General features: G+C 54.0%; 1 protein-coding gene across 2 annotated transcripts in view; it reads left to right on the top strand.

Moving 5' to 3' along the window:
- Nucleotides 1-100: 100 nt before the first annotated feature.
- The window catches only part of PRDM11 (PR/SET domain 11), a 48,179-nt gene continuing 29,788 nt past the window's right edge, over nt 101-18,491 (top strand). For both annotated transcript variants that reach the window (XM_077767447.1, XM_077767446.1), the window contains exons 1-4: nt 101-269; nt 889-1,013; nt 1,373-1,476; nt 2,068-2,330. In XM_077767447.1, coding sequence (XP_077623573.1) covers nt 895-1,013; nt 1,373-1,476; nt 2,068-2,330 — 486 coding nt within the window. In that variant the 5' untranslated portion in view covers nt 101-269; nt 889-894. The remainder of the gene's footprint in view (nt 270-888; nt 1,014-1,372; nt 1,477-2,067; nt 2,331-18,491) is intronic.

Genomic DNA, 18,491 nt, shown 5'->3' with positions numbered 1-18,491 from the left:
TTCCTGTTTCCCCGCACCCCTCCCAGCAGCCGCCGGCTTTGGGGCCCCGGTGGGGAGCAGGGGGCTGATTAGCGGAGGAGCAGGGGTGTGGCCAGCGGGGCCCCGGGTAGTGAGTCACACACGCTGCTCGCCCAGTCCCGGGCCGCGAGCGCGCGGTCCCAGCCTGAGCTGCGCGCCGCCCTGGCCCGAAGAGTGTTCCTGGGCTTGGCATGAGGACCCAGGGGTGCCGAGGGAGGGGCTGAAGCCCGGCGCGGTGGTGGAGGAGGGCGGTAAGCGACGGGCTGGGGAGACTCCCCTAGAGGGAGCGGGTGGGGCTTGGAGTCGGGGCTGGCTCGCCGGCCCACACCAGGACCCCCAGGCCCCGCCTGTACCTGCTCAGAGCTGGCAGAGCGGGCCTGGCCGCATTCCCTGGCAGCCTCTGGGTGAGGGGCTGCACGGCCAGGCACCAGGGGCCTGCCTGGCGGCGTTTGGTCCACCAGCCCCCCTCGGCCCCCGCTGGACTTGAGTCGATCCCGCCTCTGCTCCCCATTGCAGACTTCTGTGCGGAGGCTCCTGTGGATTCTCCATACCCTATGCCCGTTGGTCTTGGGGTCCTGGCTGTGCCATCCAGTCCTGCCCCCTGGCCTGAGCTGCCCCTCGGCCTCTGACCCCATGGGGCTGGTGGCTTTAGTCTTCCAGGACCAGCCCGGGATAGAAATGGCATTTCCTCTTGGCCCAGCGACAGCTGTTTTTGTTGTCTGTGTTCTCAAGCGCTTCCTCTGGGGACCTGGGGATGGCAGGGAGGGTAACCAGACTCCACGGGACCCCCGCTTGCCCTCCTGACACTCACCCTTCTTCCCCTGTCTCTTTGATCCTCTTCCTGTGCTGGTCCCGCCTTCGCGTCCCCAGGACAGAATGACTGAGAACATGAAGGAGTGCCTGGCGCAGACCAAGGCGGCCGTGGGGGATATGGTGACCGTGGTGAAGACCGAGGTCTGCTCACCCCTCCGCGACCAGGAGTATGGCCAGCCCTGGTGAGGCCCCGGTGTGGGGACAGGAGAGGGAGAAGTGGGGAATCGCTGGGCTGGGTTGGTCGGAGGCCGTGGGGAAGAGTTCCCACTCCCGGCCCACCTTCCTGGTTAAGGAAGCTGCTCTGGGCAGCTCCTGGGAGAGAGGGGAGAGCACAGGCTCTAGTAAAGCACCCGGCAGTGACCCTAGAAGGCCCGGGTCCGGGTCTCAGACCCTGCCTTTTTGCTCTTGCTGCACCAAATGGCCGGGGCTCCTCCGCCCGCATCCCCACGGCCCCACGGCCAAGGCCACGGCTTCTCTGCCCAGCAGCCTCCCGCCCTCTGATGGCTTCTTTGCTTTCTTCACCGGCCCCTGGCCTGGCCAGCTCCAGGAGACCAGATCCCTCGTCCATGGAAGTGGAGGCCAAGAAACTGAAGGGGAAGCGGGAGCTCATCATGCCCAAAAGCTTCCAGCAAGTGGACTTCTGGTGTAAGTGGAGCTCGAGGCTGTTCCCGGGTTACCCCTCCCTTCGCCCCACTCCCACTCGTCACCCCATCTCTGCTCCGGGAATTTGCAGCCCTAATACTAACGATAGGCAGTTGCCTATTACATAGCAGACACGGATCCCCGTTTCAGTTTAGCTCACCGTTAACCACTGAGGTGGCTGTTACAGGTCCCGTTTTCCAGGTGGGGACACCGGGGCGCGGTGAGGGTTAAGCACCCTGCCTCGGGTCCCGCAGCCCACAGAGGGATAGTTGCAGTGCAAACCCAGACCCATCTGACTCCAAAGCTGTGCTTGAAACTTGATACAAAGGGAGCTACTGGCTTCCTTCGCGTTGGCAGGCGTGTCCTTTGAGCCCCCCGGGGAGGGTAATGGGTTATTACCACTTAAGACTCAGGGGCCCCCCGTGGCGGGCTGGGGCGGAGCCAGGGCCGGGAATCCCAAGTCCAGTGCAGTGGACTTTCCATGGCCCTGTGCTGTCCTGCGGGTGGGCTTCCCATCAGCCCCTCAGGCTCGGCCACGGAGGTCCTGCCTCCCTGCAGCAACTGAGGCTCTCTTCGCTCTTTCCGTCCCTTCAGTCTGCGAGTCCTGCCAGGAGTACTTTGTGGATGAGTGTCCGAACCACGGTCCCCCAGTGTTTGTGTCCGACACGCCAGTGCCCGTGGGCATCCCAGACAGGGCTGCCCTCACCATCCCACAGGGCATGGAGGTGGTCAAGGAAGCGAGTGGGGAGAATGACGTGCGGTGCATAAATGAGGTCATCCCCAAGGGTCACATCTTCGGCCCCTACGAGGGGCAGATCTCCACCCAGGACAAATCGGCTGGCTTCTTCTCCTGGCTGGTGAGTGTCCCCGAAGCTGTGACGGGGGAGAGGGTGCTCGCAAACCTGGAGGGAAACCAGCAGGGGGAGTCCCACGCTGGCCCAGCCAGGCCCAGGAGCTTTCCTGCCACCACTCCAGGGAGCGTGGGCGATGGACCTGGCTGCCCGTGGCCCTGGCCGAGTGCTTGTGATCCTTGGTGGCCGAGGGCCATGCTAAAGAGCCCATCTGGCCGTAGGCAGCGGAATTAGCAGTGGGGCTCTAGGGAGCCCGTGGGACCAGCCAGCCAGCCAGACTTCAGGGTGATTTTCTCACCATTCTTCTTGTGCGGGTCTGGTGGGCTGTTCGGCGGAACTAATGAAGGGTTCACCTCAAGCCCTCCTCCAGGGAGGGTGACTTGGGTCTGGGGGCTGTGGGAATGCCAAGCGTGACATTCTGCTCAAAAAGCAGTGATGCCAGGTGCCAGACTGGGTGCCACGGGAAACGCGGTCCCTGCCCTCGGGCAGTGAACAGTCGGCGGTGGGGGGACGGGCGTTGAACAGGTACGTGCACATGTGATCATCGGCGCATTCTAGTTGCAGAGAGAGACGGTGGCGTTCATGGTGCTCATGGATCTGGGGCCCGGAGCCCAAGTTCATTATGGCAGCCAGCTTTGCTATTTACTCTGTGATGTGACCTTGGATGAATCCTTTAACTTCTCTGTGCCTGTTCTGTAACTGAATAATCGTAGTTGACGGTGGCGATGAAATAGGTCAGTGCTGTAAAGTGTTTAGCCACCCCTGCCTTTCGTAAGCATGAAGCGAATATCAGCTATTATTCTTGTCGTCGGCCTACTCGAGGAGTGGGGGCAGGATTTCCTTTAGTGTGAGACTTGAAGCATGAGTAGCCCTTAGTGGAAGGGGGGCGGGAGAGTGCCGCATGCACACAGGACAGCTGAGCAGAGGAACATCCGGAAGGTCCGTGTGGCGACAGCAGAGCCTGACAGAGTGGCAAGAAATCAGCAGGAGAGGGCGGCAGGGGGCAGATCAAACTACATTTCATAAGCCAGAGTGAGTGCATGCTTCCCCCGGGGGCCAGGGGAAGCCTGTGAAGGTTGTCAGGCAGAGGCCTTAGCGAATGGTTAGGTTAGGTTGCAAAATGCAGAATCGGGACGCTGGGGAAGAGGGGTGGGTTCAGGTCAGAAAAGAGGCTGGTTTCAACTGAGGTGCTAGAGGCAGGCACGTTTTATAGAGACTTAGGAGGGAGGATCTCTAAGATTTATTGATGCACGGGACGTGGTGGTAAGGAAGAGGGTTTGTAAAGATCTGAAGTGAAAGGATTGTCAGGGACACGTCATGGAAATCAAGCTTGAGCAGAGATGGAGGAAGGTGAGGCCGGTGGGGAAGAGCAGGTTAGGAGGGTAGGAAGATCATTCATTAGTCATTAAATAAACCTTTCTTGTGGGTCTCGCTTATGCTAGGTCCGAGCCGGCCTCAGGGCTCCAGTGGTGGGCCAGATCAGACATCAGTCCTGCTCTCACAGAGCTTACTGTGGGGAAGCTGCAGTGAATCAAAGAAGGTAAATAAATGTAAAATTATGATTCAGGTGATGCAGAAGCAATGAGGCTAGGAGAAAAGGGAACAGCCAGAGGAATTGATGTGGCCGGAGGTCAAGGAAGGCTTCCCAATAGTTGAGCTGGGAGTGAAGAATGAGAACGCCCACCCGATGGTCAGAACAGCATGTGCAAAGGCCCTGTGGTAGGAGAGAGTATGGCATGTTTGTGCAGGTAGAAGATCATCGTGCCTGGAGTCGAGCGAACACCGGGGCCTGGAGTGGGAGACAGGCTTGGGCATATAGGGCCCAGTGGGCCAAACTGGGACTTCTGTTCTTTACTTTAAGAACAATGAGAAGTCTCCTTTATGTTTTGAAAGGGTGACTTTGGCCGCAGGCTGGAGAACAGACTGGGAGTGGGGAGCATCGGTCAAGAAGGCATCATTGTCTAAGTCAGCAACGGTGGAGGCCTTGACTGGGGTGGGGCAGTGACATAGAGGAAGGGTGAACTGGTTTGTGAACTGTTTCAGAGGTGAAGCGAGATTGACTTGGATATTGATCGATGGGCCTCAGTGAGGGAGCGGGAATTGGCAAGGACGAGTCCTTCAGTGCTCCGCTCTCAGCAGGTCAGGAAGATGCCTGTCTCTGAGAAACAGAATACAGGCGGGGTCTGGGCAGAGGCCAAGTCCCAATTCTAGCATTAGGCACGTTGAGTCAAGGTACCCCCGTGGCCGTGTCAACCAGGCGGTTGTTGCTAGGGGCTTGGAGCTTGGAAAGGAGATTTGGAGATGTCACTTCCCAAGTCACCTGTGCACAGGTGGGGGGTGGGGGGGCTGGGAGTGTCGAGGGCCGCCCCCGGGGAGAGCCGACGAATGAGCTTTCAGGATATCCAGTGCTTTGGCGGTCCGAAGGGGAGGGCGATCCTATAAGGGAGACTGAGGAAGGGCGCCCCGACAGGTGGGGAGGCCAGAACTGTCAACAGTGCCAAATTCTGAGGAGCCAGGCAAGGGAAGGGCTCGAAACTGTCCATTGGGTTTAGTGCCGACCGAAGTCACCGGCCACTCTAGCCAGAACTGTTACTGTCAGACGGAGGTTCCCCACCTGGGGCAGTTTGCTCCCCTCCTCACTGCCCTTCCCTCCCCCCACCCCAGGGGGACATTTGGTAATGTGTGGGCACATTTTGGGCCATCACACCTTGGGATGGGGATACGCTACTGGCGTCTAGAAGGTGGGGGCCAGGGTGCTGCTAAACCTTTCATTGTGCACAAGACAGCCTCCTACGACGAAGAATGATCTGGTCTCCATCGTCCAGAGGGCTGTGGTAGAGAAGCCGGGCAGGAGAGCCGCAGAAGGGAGCCTTGTTAGAAGCCTGGTGACCAGTATGGGCTTCTTAGAAGTTTGATTAGAGATAATATAAGTGGAAGAAAGGAGATAGGGAGGGTGAGCTGCTGGCAGACACGGGGCGGGGGACTTTGTTAGAGATGTTAACGTCTTTGGAAACCCCAATGGGAGGATCCCTCGGAAGAGATGGTTGAACAGAGATGAGGTGTGATGGACAAGCTCTCCTGCCACCGAGAATGTTCCGACGGAGACGGAAGCGTTGCGATTGGAAGGGAGATGGGTCAACAGTTTTTCTGTCCCTGGAGGGGTTGCCTGGAGGCTTGGAGCAGATGGAGGGAGGCGAGTGTCGCAGGCCAAATAACGGCCCCCTGAAGTTGGCTGCGTCCTGATCCCTGGGTCCTGTACGTACGTCATCTTAGATGGCAAAGGGGACTTTCCAGGGGTAATTAAATCAAGGCTCTTGAGTTGGGGAGATTATCTTGGATTATCGGGGTGGGCCCCGCGGAATTACAAGCATTTTTATGAGAGGGAGGCAGGAGAGTCAGAGTCAGAAAGACAAGACTAGAAGATGTTATCCTGCTGGCCTTGAAGGTAGAAGACGGAGCCAGGAGCTAAGGAACGCGGACAGGGTCTAGAAGCTAGAAAAGGCAAGGAAGTCGATTCCTCCCCGAAGCCCCCAGAAGGAACCCAGCCAGCCCTCTGCCGACACCCCGATTTTAGGACTTGTGACCTCTGGGCCGTGAGGTGACAGACGCGTGGTATTGGAAAGCCGCGGCGTGGTGGCAGTTTGTGAAGCACCGATAGGAAGTGAATGCGGGACCTCGGGGGACATCTCCTGACACGTGCGTGCGGAGAGGTGGAGGGGGCTGGCCTGGGACTGGAGAGCGGCGAAGGCGAGTTCAGGCGGGGTGAGTCGAGCTGGGGGTGCCTGTGAGGTGCCCAGGTGGGCCGGCCTGGGGCGCACCGGCACACGCGGGTCACCCGAGGACAGAGGCCTGGGTAGAGGGGACACTGAGCCTGTAAAAAGATGCAGCTGAGGCCCTAGGAAGGGACAGGCGGCGGGGGCAGGGCTGAAGGGAAGTGTGGGGCCTGAGGGCCGGGCCACCAGGCTCGGGCAGCACGGGGACACAAGGCTGAGAAGGTAGCACTCAGGAGCTCTGGGGACAACCGGCACACATGAGGTTTGTTCCCTGTTCTCATGGAGCCTGCGGTCCGACTACAAGGAGCAGGAGCTAAGGTGGATGGGAGGGGAGGAGGCCAACTGTGGCTGGTCATTGTGCTAGGACAGAAAGCTGTCGGGCCAGGGAGAAAGGGGAGCTGGTTTTGACTGGCAGATGGGAGAGGGGTCTTGAAGGATGTGTAGAAGTTCAGCAGAGGACACAATCCAGGGCCATGCCCCCACCTCCCACCGGGAGAAGCTGCACCTCGGGACAGCCTAGCTGGGCAAGCTTGGGGTCTCTAAGGCAGGCGGCTTCCCTGGGTCTGTGACCTGCCGTGGGTCTAGGGTGTGGAGAAGAGGGAAGCGAGGAGGCCCGGGAGTTTGCAGCCTGGTCATGGACGGGGACACTGGCGGTCGCGGGTGGGCGTGGCCTGCAGTTCAGGGCCCAGGGGCCAGCAGTGTTGTTCCCTGGGAGCCCGGAACCGTGCGGGGAGGGAGTGGCTGGAGGCCGAGGGACCACACGGAGGCTCTGTGACCCCGAGGGGTGAGAGGTGTTGAAGGCTTGGAGAGAACAGATACGCAAAATAGCTCAAGAAAGCAGGACCTGTGTGTGTGTGTGTGTGTGTGTGTGTGTGTGTGTGTCCTTAGTAAGGGAAAAGCCAGAATGAGGATCAACTCTGCCGGCTCAGTGGATGGGCTGGATGAATGGGGAAGGTGGGGTGAGCCACAGCACTGATTTTGGACCAGGATCTGGAAGCCCCCACGTCCTGAATAAACCTCACTCGTTTGTCAAGCCCTATCTCAGAGCCACATTTGATGTCCTTTCTTGACCTCCTGCCTGCGCTCAAAAGCTCTGGCCTTTGTCCAGCACGACCCATTTCCGTCCACAGCTCCTCAGTGTGTGTGGCACATTCCAGCAGAAATAATGATGCGGCTCAGGATCCGCGTGGCTGCTCCTGCTTCTCGAGCGCTTGGGAGGTTTCTGGGCCCATGCTCAGCACTTCACAGCAGCTCTCCTTTGATCCTAATGCTGCCCCCGTGAAGTAGGTTTTCTTCTACCCATTGTACCAACTGAGAAAACCGAGGCCGGGAGTGGAGAAGTCCTTGTGCACAAAACTAAACAGCTGGTGAGCCGCGGAGCTGGGCTTCCAACCCAGTGGTCTGGACTCTGGAGCCTCCCCTCCCGGGCCTTCGCCGCCTTCCTTCCTTATTTTGCCCACTCCTACCTGCTGGCCTTGGGTGACTTTCTTTTTCTCATCCTCCCTGCCCAGCACTGGTCCCCTCGCCATCTCCCAGACGCAACAGATGGACCCAGTGGCCATTTCCACTTTGCACCTCTCCTCGGCCTGGCCTCTGCTGCAGGAATTTTGCCATCACTTCTGGCTGTTCGGGAAAGAGCCACCCCCTTCCTCTGCTTTCTCCTCTCATTGGCAGTGACAAACTCCCTAAGTCATTGCCAAGGTTGCCAGGCGGCCCGTCAGACCCCGAAGGCCGGCCACGATGCTGCAGGCACGCGGCGTTTGGGAGCGCCGTGCGGCCGTGTGGTTTGGTGAATGGCAGGAGAGAGAGGGCCAGCCCAGGGGTTTTATTTACGTCTTTCACTTAGACCCAGTCTTGTTCCAGAAGGGATTTAAGGTAGCCTAGCAGGACACATGAAATACACCACGACAGCATGTTAAAACTGGGAGAGACGGAAGAAAGGAAAACAAGAGTGGGGACCTTCAGCGGAGCCTGGAGGGAGGCTAAAAATGCATACCTCGGTGACCTATATATGCACTTTTAGTGTATGCGTGGGGTCCAAATCTGGCAGCCGCTGGGCAAGGGCAAGCGTGGTCAGCTACCAGGCATTCCGTCCATGTCGTGAAAAGTCCCTGGATAGCTCCTGGGGCGGTCCCCCTTCTTGGCTCTGATACTGGATGGAAGATTTCCCACAGGACCTCACAAAGAGGACAGTTCTGGTGGCCTTGCTCCTCTGCCGTCATTCAGCCTCTCCACTGACCAGACCCCTGCTGTACTGGGGGTAAGCAGAGGGGAAACGGTATTTCAGGTGTTTCCCGTTTCAAGCTCCATCGTAAAGTGGAGCTTTATCTCGACACTTGAAATTGGATGCACGAAAGCTCGTGACACAGCCTCCAGCACAGAATCTGAAAACCCTGAGTGACTGGGACAGGCGGAGACACAAGCAGACGGTTGCACGGACACGAGGTGTCCGCGGGAGCAGACAGGTGTCCCCACGTTTGGGGGAGCTCAGAGAAGGACGGATAACGGGCTTGTCCAGGAAGGCAAGAAGGGACGTTTCAGACCAGTTGCCTTGCACGGGTGTGGGCACGTGCGACCTGGGTATGAGCAGATGCTTTTGGTGCTCGTTTGTTCATTTCTGTTAACTCTTTATTTCGAAATGTTCATGCTCTGCAGAAAAGCTATAATCGTGTAATAAACACCCACACGCCCAGCACCTAATTCACCCATTGCTAAACTTTTGTAACAGTTGCTTGAATCTCGGTCTCTAGCTACCTACAGGCACGCACACATTCTGTTTTGTTTTGTTTTGTGTCTCTGAGCTGTTTGAGATGTGGCTGTCGACCTCAGGCTCATGGGCCATGCATTCTCCGTCTCCACAATTCAGCTCTGCCCCTGCAGGGCGAAAGCTGCCAAAGACATACACGAATGAATGTGTCTAGGTTCCAATAAAACTTTTCGATGAACGCTGAATGCGCATGTCATTATAATTTCAAGTGAAATTAGAATCCCATAAATTTCATATAGATGAAATGACATGAAAAAACTTTTTTCCATCGTTAAAAAAATGCAAAAACCATGCTGAGTTCACAACTGCATAAAAATGGGACGGGGGGGTGCCCAAGTGGCTAAGTCAGTTAAACACCCGACTCGATCTCAACACAGATCTTGATCTCAGCTCAGGTCTTGATCTTGGGGTTGTGAGTTCAAGCCCAGCATGGAGCCTACTTAAAAAAAAAAAAAAGAGGGGGCTGCATTTGAACTACAGGCAATAGTTTGCTGACCCTTGCCCTACATAGCTGCCATATAATTATTATACTCGGGAAATTTAACCATGGATACAGTACAATACTGTCTCAACTGCAGTCCTTACTCAGATATTCCCAATCGCCCTGGCGAAATGGCCTTTACAGATTGTCCCCCAAGTAGGTCCCACTCATGCATTGAATTGTGGCGTCTCATTAGTCTCCTTTCTTCTACACTTGATCTTAGCCAAAAGGCCGAGAAGCGATAGTCTCCTTTATTCTACAACAGTTCCCTGCATTGTTTTTTTTTTTCCTCTTTCAGGATATTGACACTTTTGAGAAGTTCTGCACAGTTGTTAGCAGAAGGTTGCACAGTTTAGATTTGTCTGATTATTTCCTCATGGTAGATTCAGATCGTAGGTTTTTGGCGTGAAGGATGTTGTGTCTTTCTCCCTGTAGAGAGTGGGAAGCATATGAGGTCAATTCGTCTTGCCATTTTCCCAGTGGTTTCAGTAACGGTTGATAATTCTTGCCTGTATCCATCATTATCCATGGTTTCAAATGATTTGCATTCGACCCTCTTCATTTACTACATCCTTCTGCAAAAAGAAAAAAAAAAAAAGATACTCAACTTTCTCCGCCACCCCATCGCTTGTTTTAAAGTTATTTTTAGTTATCGGTACGGACTCGTGAATCCTTTCTTTTCCCTTCGGTGTGTTCTAGTCCATTCCTGACATTCATTCTGATGTTTAAATTGCCCTAGATTTGGCCAGCGGAAGCCCGTGAGGACTGGCTCCTTTCCCCTATTTTAGTACTTCCCTTATTTTCTGGTGCAAAAAGATGTTCTGGCCATTTCTCCTAAGAGCCAATTTGTTATAGTGGAAATAGTGTTTAGAATTCAAGATCCATGGGCACTAAGTGCGTGCGTTGCTCCTGGGGTCTCCTTGCTTCTAGGCCCAGACTAGGATTTGAGGGATGAGTTTCAGTGAGTCAGGGACTGAGGCAGCATGGAGTCACGACCAGTGGGCACAACACGTATAGAGGTCCCGGAGCATGGGTGGCGTGGACCAGGAAAGGGAACAGGGTGCAGCGCAAGTCCAGAGTGTGCTTAGAAGGAAAAGCGAAGATCATGCCAGAGCGAAGTTGCTTTGCTCATTTTCGAAGTTGCTACGGATCTTAGAACCCCATCAATTCAATATCAGCTTTTCCAGGAATAAAAGTATGTCCCTCAATCTTTAGAGTCCTCATATATCAGAAGCATTAAATGAGCTTGCCTTGTATAACTTTTATAAATGCTGGTCTTTTGGTTATCGAACCACGAGGCAAACCAAAGATTCCCCTCAAATATGTCATACGCCAGTGAACCCGCTTTGGCTGGAACTGTCTGTAATTCTCGAGATCTATTATTTCGGAATAAAAGTAGAGCATGGAAAACTCTTCTGAACCGGCGCCATATCTCCAGGACAAAGTAGCAGCTCACTTGACCATCCGTCACCATCGCTTGGGCTGTGATTGTGTGTGTCATTTGTGTTACATTGAAGTGACTTTTCAAATGTGTAGGTAACTGTAGCGGCTATGTGGTGCATTACCTACCCAGGACTTACTTATTTTATTTTGACCATCTTCACCCACTTCAGCCACTGCCCACCCTCTGCCCCTGGCAACCACCAGCCTGTTCTCTGTATCTCCAAGTTCAGTTTTTTGTGTTTTTCCTGCTTAGGGTCCACATGTAGGTGGTGTTTGTATGGTATTTGTCTTTGTTTGACTTATCTGGCTTAGCATCGTGCCCTGAAGGGCCGTCCGTGTTTTCCCAAGTGGCAAGATCTCATTGCTTTTTATGGATGAATAATATTCCGTCGTATTTCCACATCATCCTGAGCCCTTTTATCTGTCGGTGGACACTAGCGCTGCTCCTGCGTCTCGGCTCTCGTAAATCATGCCGCATCTATCTCTTCACATCAGTCTTCACTTCCTCCTGATAAATGCCCAGGACTGGAATTGGTGGATCACGGGGTAGTTCTCTTTTTAAGTTTTTGAGGAAACTTCCTGCTCTTTCCCATAGTGGCTGCACTTGCTTTCATTCCCAAAGCAGAGGGCAGGCTCCCTTCCCTCCACTTCCTGGCCGGTGCTTGTCACAACAGGTGTGAGGGGATATCACGCTGTGCTTTTGACTTGTGTGTCCCTGACGGCCAGTGAAGTACCTTTTCCTGGACCTGTCGGTCTGGTGACTTTTAATGTTCAGGCTCCCAATGCGATATTAATTTTAGTCCGATGAAGCGGTTTAAGCATAGAGCTAGATGAAACAACATTTCTAATAGCTTTTGAAGAGCTATGGATCCAAGAGACTTGCGAATATCACATGAGCAGAGCGATGCAAACTTGCGTAATTCAAGCGAATGAAATCAGCGCGATGTGTGGGATAATGCTTTTTACCGAAATGAAATTGCTATTTCCCGGGTGACCATGGTAATGACTATAATCACCCAGATTCTTTGGCGTTTGGCATGCCTGTGCTTTCGTGTGCTGTGTTGCACCTTGATTGTCTTCCTATGTCTCTATTTGACACACTGGGAAATCCTATAGTGCAAGTGCCTTGACGGTTCTCACTCGTTTCTTTGCCGGAATGTATCATATGCCCATCAAGTTGGAGTTTGCTCTTTTTTCACCAGCTCACGGCCAATGGTAAGATTGATGTTATATCGTCAGCTCTTACAGTGTGGCAGGCTGCCTCCATATTCCCTGCCAGAGACGTGGGGTTGCACCCTTTTTGTGTAAAGCACCAGACTGTACACAGTTGAGGCTTTGTGGACCTTATGATGTCTGCCCCAGCCGCTCGGTTCTGTCCTGGTAGCAGAGGACAGTCACAGGTGTGGCGTATGCTCGGAAACCTTTTTATGCGTTCCAAAATTTGAACTTTCACAGGATGAAATCTTCTCCTGAGTGATTTTCAACCATTTAGAAATGCACAAACCCTTCTTAGCAGGTGGGCCATCCAAAAGAGGCGGCGGGCTGGATTTCCCCTGCAGGGCCGTGGTTTGCTGGCCCGTGGCGTAGAGTGGCAGTGATTGATCCTTGCTTGTGTACCGCTGGCTGAACTGTGACTCCTTGTTTACTCTGCCACGCCTGCTGGTGGACTGTGGGAGGGCTGGTTTCGTTGGGCGCGGCCGGGCCCCTCTGCCACAAGCCACAGGGCCACCTGTCTCCTCATGTGGGACAGGTCTGCTCCATTGCATGTCAGCTCTGGGCCCAGACTGAAGGAGCAGGGGCTCTCTGAAGAAGCTCTTCTCCTGGCCAAGGCAGATATGGTCCCAGAGGCAAGCTCCCTCCCGCCACCCCCCAAGCACATTCCTGGTCTTTGCTTGCTTGGTGTGTGTTAACATCCCCTTGGTCAAACAAGTCACACAGCTGAAGCCAAGGTCAAGGAGTGAAGAAGTACAGGCCACCTGTAAGAGAGAGCCCAGGGCAGAATCCCACGGCCAAGGCCCATAGACAAGGGCGGGACTGGGGCCAGGAATTCAGCGCACCACTGGTGCCCGCCCAGGTACACACACAGCACCTGGCATGGAGATCTCACGGTGATTCCTGCATATTGATTTTTTTCAAGGATAACATTGAATTAAAAATTCTTAGGGGCGCCTGGATGGCGCGTCCGACTTCGGCTCAGGTCTTGATCTCACGGTTCGTGGGTTCGAGCCCCGCATCGGGCTCTGTGCTGACAGCCAGCTCAGAGCCTGGAGCCTGTCTTTGCATTCTGTGTCCCACTCTCTCTCTGACCCTCCCCGGCTCACACTGTCTGCCTCTCTCAAAAATAAATAAAACATTAGAAAACATTTTTTAAATTCTTAGAACTTTTAGATCCTGAGAACATATCCAAAGACCCTCGTTTGAGAGACGCTAATTTCTAGTCAACTTCCTGGCCTGAATCATAGGGAACGTGGGGTTTTCTGGTCTTTGAAAATTCCTTAGGCGAGGTCTTGTCAGAGCCTGATTCAGCACCCGTAAGCCCCAGTGGGTCCTTAGCAAAAGCTAGCGAGGGAGGGTGGGGTGGACAGCAATAACTCTGACAGTCACCGCAACAGCTGCTGTTCACCGGGCGCTAAAGGATTTCTGTGCCCTAACTCTGTACCCTCACAGCCATGCCATCAGATAGGCACACTTCACCCCCTTTCTACAGATTGGGAAACTGGGGCTTCCAGGGCCAGATTACCTGTCCAAGGCTGTACAGCTAATCGTGGGGCCACGACTTCAAGCCAAAGCTCCAGCTCCTAATCCCCAGCCCCCCAGGGAGACCATCTGAATGCCCACGTGACCTCCCCTTAGTCTTCCCACTCACACAGAAACTCGTGTTTCTCCAACGGAGTCCTTTTCTTTTTTAAAAAAAGTTTTAATGTTTATTATTTATTTTTGAGAGAGAGAGAGAGACAGACAGAGTGCGAGCAGGGATGGGGCAGAGAGAGAGGGAGACACAGAACCAGAAGCAGGCTCCAGGCTCTGAGCTGTCAGCACAGAGCCCGACACGGGCCTCGAACCCACAAACTGCGAGATCCTGACCTGAGCCGCAGTAGGATGCTCAACCGACTGAGCTACCCAGGCGCCCCCAGGGAGTGCTTTTCAAGCAGATGGTGTAAGGTGGTTTTCTTTATATTGTCTGATTGCTGCCGATGAGCATTTGGCAGATTGCTTACAGCTGCGTCATTGAGATATTGGCACATGCCACGCAATCCACCCATTTAAAGTGTGTAACTTAATGGCCTTCAGTAATTCACCACTGTGCGCAGCCATTACCGCCATCCGGTGTAGAACACTTTCGTCACCTCATAGAAGAAACTCTTTGACTGTTACCCCCTCTCTTCTCCTCCCCTCTTCCAGCCCTCACCCATTTACCCTGTCTCTGCTTGATGTGAATAAGATCAGGCTGTGTGGTCCTTTGTGACTGGCTTCTTGTGCTTAGCATAATGTTTTCAGGGTGCATCCGTGTTGTGGCAGGTTCTCACTGTGTAGCATTGTCATTCCTTTTAATGGCCTTCCCCTCCTCATTGCACGGACATGCCACATTTTGTTCCCCGTCTACCTGTCGATGGACAGTTAGGTCATTTCCATCTTTGGGCTATCACGAGTGATGCTACTATAAACATGCGTGTACAAGTCTCTGTGTAGACCTGTGTTTTCATTTCTCTTGGGTAACACCTAGGAACAGAATGGCTGGGTCACATGGTAACCCGTGTGTTTAATCATTCAAGGAAATGCCGGACCATTTTCCAGAACAGCTAGGCCATTTTACATTCCCAGTGGCAGCTTAAGAGCGCTGATTTCGCCACATCCTCGCCAACACTTGCTATTATCCGACTTTTTGATAGGAAGTGCTGTCTCATCGCGGAGCTTTGGTTTATTCTCTGCTTTTTTTTCTATCTTTCGTTCCTTTCTCTGGTTACTGGAGGCGAGCCACCTGTGATGGATGTGCTGGTTGTGCCCCGGGTGCTTTTCACGCCAGCTTCCCTCTACCCTGTTGCCCTGGAAGACCCTGAACATCTGTAGCATATTTCAAGTTTGTTTCTGTTGGATTTCTCTCGGGTCACCGGCCCATCCCAATTTGCATTTTTGCTGCTTCCTAGCTGCACAGATTCTCCTGGGGCTCTCTGCCTCCCTTGCCCCGGAGCCCCTCCCGTAAGGCATAACTGCCAGCAAGGATTCAGGCCAGCCTCCCGAGGCTGAGTTCAGTGCCTGCCCCAGGGCTCAACCCACTGGTTTGACCATGAGCCACGTGTATTATCAAGAAGAGCGAGGCCAAATGTGTTCAGGGCTGGAGGGTAGTTGGTCCTGAGGCTGGTAACAAGGCCGGGGGACCTGTACGGGCCGAGCAGAAGGACTCAGGTGGGGAGGAGCTGTCTGGGCTGGTTACGGGGCTCTGGACTCCGACATTCCTCTTGGAGGGACGTACACCTTGAGCGGGATGCCTGTCGTCTCAGAGCGCTGGTTTTCTTAAGCATAAAACGGGGTTGCACGGATTACAGGAACATGCCCTTGTGAGTGTGAGCATCGATGCTTGCTGCCTGCAGGTGCATAGCGAGTCGAGGAGCAGATCACAGCTCTCTTTATTATCTCGTTAGCTATGTGGGGGGGCCTGGGGGCCGTGAGAGAAAGGACAGCATGCAAAACCTGGATGTGGATTTCCGGATTGTGTGTAAACTTGCCCCATTTGCCACGCCTCCAGCCCTTTTTTGAAATTTGATGAGTTTTAGAACAATAAGAGGAAGCACTAATTGCACTATCAGTTAAGGGGTGGGGGTGGGGGTGGGGGGGACGTTTGATCGCGGTTCTGGAGCAGCCTGACTTGTCTAGGAGGTTACACTCGTACATATACCACTATTCACGAAATGCTGTGCATGTTTTACAGGATCTCCCCTTCCCCTTGCGGTAGTCCATCCATAGGCACCAGGTTAGGCAGCCAGGGCCTAGATAATCTCAGAGCTCCCCTTGCAGCCCAAGCATTCAGTTCAAGTTCAGGTTCAGGGCAGCCTCTTTTTCGCTTTGCCATGTCAGTTTGCTAGACCGGGAAGTGGCTGGGGAACCGAGCTGATGCTGTCTGCCTCCTGGGACCTTGGGAGGGGCTTCTGAGACAGGCAGAAGTCCTTTGTCGACTGCCAATAGCTTCATAAATCATTTTTGCAACCACTTTGCTCTTCGGAGGTGCAGGGCTGAAAATCAGAATGTTTTATGGGTTCCACGCATTCCTGGAAAGTTGCAAGCAAATCAGGTTTTTGAAAGTCTCATCTCTGCAGCATCCGGTGATGGCACCGTTCACAGGAGCCCAACAGTGAGCCCTTGGCTGCGGCAGACCTTCTGCCACCAAGCAGAAGGTTCTTCCCTATTAAAATGCGGATCCTCACGTAGCAAATCTGCCCCAACCAGCAACAACACTGGAAATCTGGAGGGGCCCCCCGAAGACATTCCTGGTTGATTCTGACGAGGTCATCAGAGGGAGCTTGGGCGTGAGGTCCATCTCTTGGCAGAGTGCATAAGAGGTCGGCTGTTGTCTCTTTGGACAAACTCTGGCTTTGCCACCCATCTCCTTCGTGGCCACGGGCAGATTGCCTCATGGCCCTGAACCTCAGTTTCCCGATCTGCAAAATGAGAGTAGTGGTTATAGCTACTTTACAGAGTCGTGAGAATCCATGGAATGGTGTGGCAGAGGTCCTTGGCACAGTGAAATTGCTTTATTAATGGCAGCCACTGGCATTAATCATTACCATCTGGTAATTACCATTAAAGATGTTAATCATCACCATAGTCAGAAATAGCACCCTGATCCTTACAGACCATGCTTGCCCTGGGGGGGAGAGGGCCCAAACTCGGGTTTTGTATTATTTTCTGAGAATCTGTCCACATAGAATCATACAATCTGGGTTGTAGACATACTTTTATTTATTTATTTATTTATTTATTTATTTTTATTGTTTTAATGTTTGCGTATTTTTGAGGGAGACAGAGAATGTGAGCCAGGAAGGGGCAGAGAGAGAGGGAGACACAGAATCTGAAGCAGGCTCCAGGCTCCGAGCTGTCAGCACAGAACCCGAGGCAGGGCTTGAACCCTCGGACCATGAGATCCTGACTTGAGCTGTAGTTGGACGCTTAAGTGACTGAGCCACTCAGGTGCCCCTAGACAGAAGTTTAGAAGTGGTTTAGAACAGACTTCCACTCTGTGGGAAAACCACCCTAATGGTGGGTCATCTGTCTTCTGCTTAAATACTCCGCGTAACAAGAGGCTCATCACCTCACATGAGTGGTCTTTCTGTTGTAGGACAGTCTTGCCTGCATATTCCTTGTGCCCAGTTCAGGCCCGTGCCCCTCTAAGTTGTCCCAGCCCTGCACCATCCGTGTGGTGGTCCTTCCCACATTTAATGATGGCTCTTTCTCTGGCTTCTTCTTTCCAGGCTAAGGAGCCTCCCCTTACCATGCTGGTCATCCTTGTCTGGGCAGGTCCAGGCTACCAAGGTCCTTCTCATATCACAGTGTTCAGAGCCTGGGCAGTTCCAAGAAGGGCTAGGTCCAGAGGGGCCAAGGAGTTGACCTTGTGGGATAAGGGGAGGGGAGGACATTACGGGTCCAGCCTTCGGGGGGCGTGGTCCTGAGCATCTGGTCCTGGCTGGCCATTCCGGGACCATCTCAGCCTGCTCTCTACTGAGGGTGGCGTGGGCTGCTCAGTGACATGTGACGCGGTCTACAGACCAGCGTGACTCTGCCCGCTCCTGCTCCTTCCGCCTAGGACGCCCTCCCTTCCTCTCCTCCCAGACCTCGGCTTAGATTCCCTGCTTCCCAGGAAGGTCCTCAACTGACTCCCGGCTTCTGGCTCCAGCTCTGAGTTCTCTGGCCACAGATTCCCCGCTGCAGTGCCAACCACACGGTGTCACCATGGCCTCCCTTCTGTATCTCCCCAGACTGTGAGTTTTGTGAGAGCAAAGACACTGTCTCTCTGGATGACCGTTACGCCCCCACCAGAGCCTGACACTGTAGCTACTCCCTCGGGATACTTGTTCGACGAGTGATGGATGCCTGATTGGAGAAAATCCTGATGTGGGAAAGAGAATGCCAGAAACATCCTCGGCAAACCTCCGGATCTGAAGTCCCCGTGAGGGGCCTCCGGCAGTCGCCTCACCCCTCTTAGCTCCCAGCGGGGCCTCTCTGCCCAGTCGAAGGCAAGACACAATAGCACAGTGTGGACCCGAAGACCTCCCCCTGCCCAGAAGTAACAGCAACTGACTGTCAGTCTCTTCATTCCGAGACCAGAGATTGTGACAGTCACAACCGAAATGCTAATGGCAATCCTTTACTGAGCGCCTCCCACACCAGTCATCAGGGCAGTGCTCCGAGGTTGCGTTGTACCCCATTTCACAGATGTGGAAACCGAGGCCAGGCCAGTGGAGGTGCCTGCCCAAGGCCACTCCCTTGGAAGCGGTGAAGCTGAGGTTCTAGCTCATGCCTCTGGCTCCGGGGCTCTCTCTGCCCCAGTGGTGCTCCCGTTACTGGCTGCAGGGCCCAGAGATGCTTTTCCGTTTCCTCAGGAAAGACAGGAGCACTCAGAAAACGATACTGTAGGGGGACTAGTACTATAATGATGTATAGGGTTCTGTGAAATTCCAGAGGGAGGTCCCTGAGCACTGTGGCAGCGCTGC

The sequence above is a fragment of the Crocuta crocuta genome, unplaced genomic scaffold (assembly GCF_008692635.1).
Source record: "Crocuta crocuta isolate KB4526 unplaced genomic scaffold, BGI_CrCroc_1.0 scaffold330, whole genome shotgun sequence".
NCBI classification, from domain to species: Eukaryota; Metazoa; Chordata; class Mammalia; order Carnivora; family Hyaenidae; genus Crocuta; species Crocuta crocuta.
Note: the sequence above shows the minus strand (reverse complement) of the source record. Positions and strands in the feature narration are given on the sequence as shown.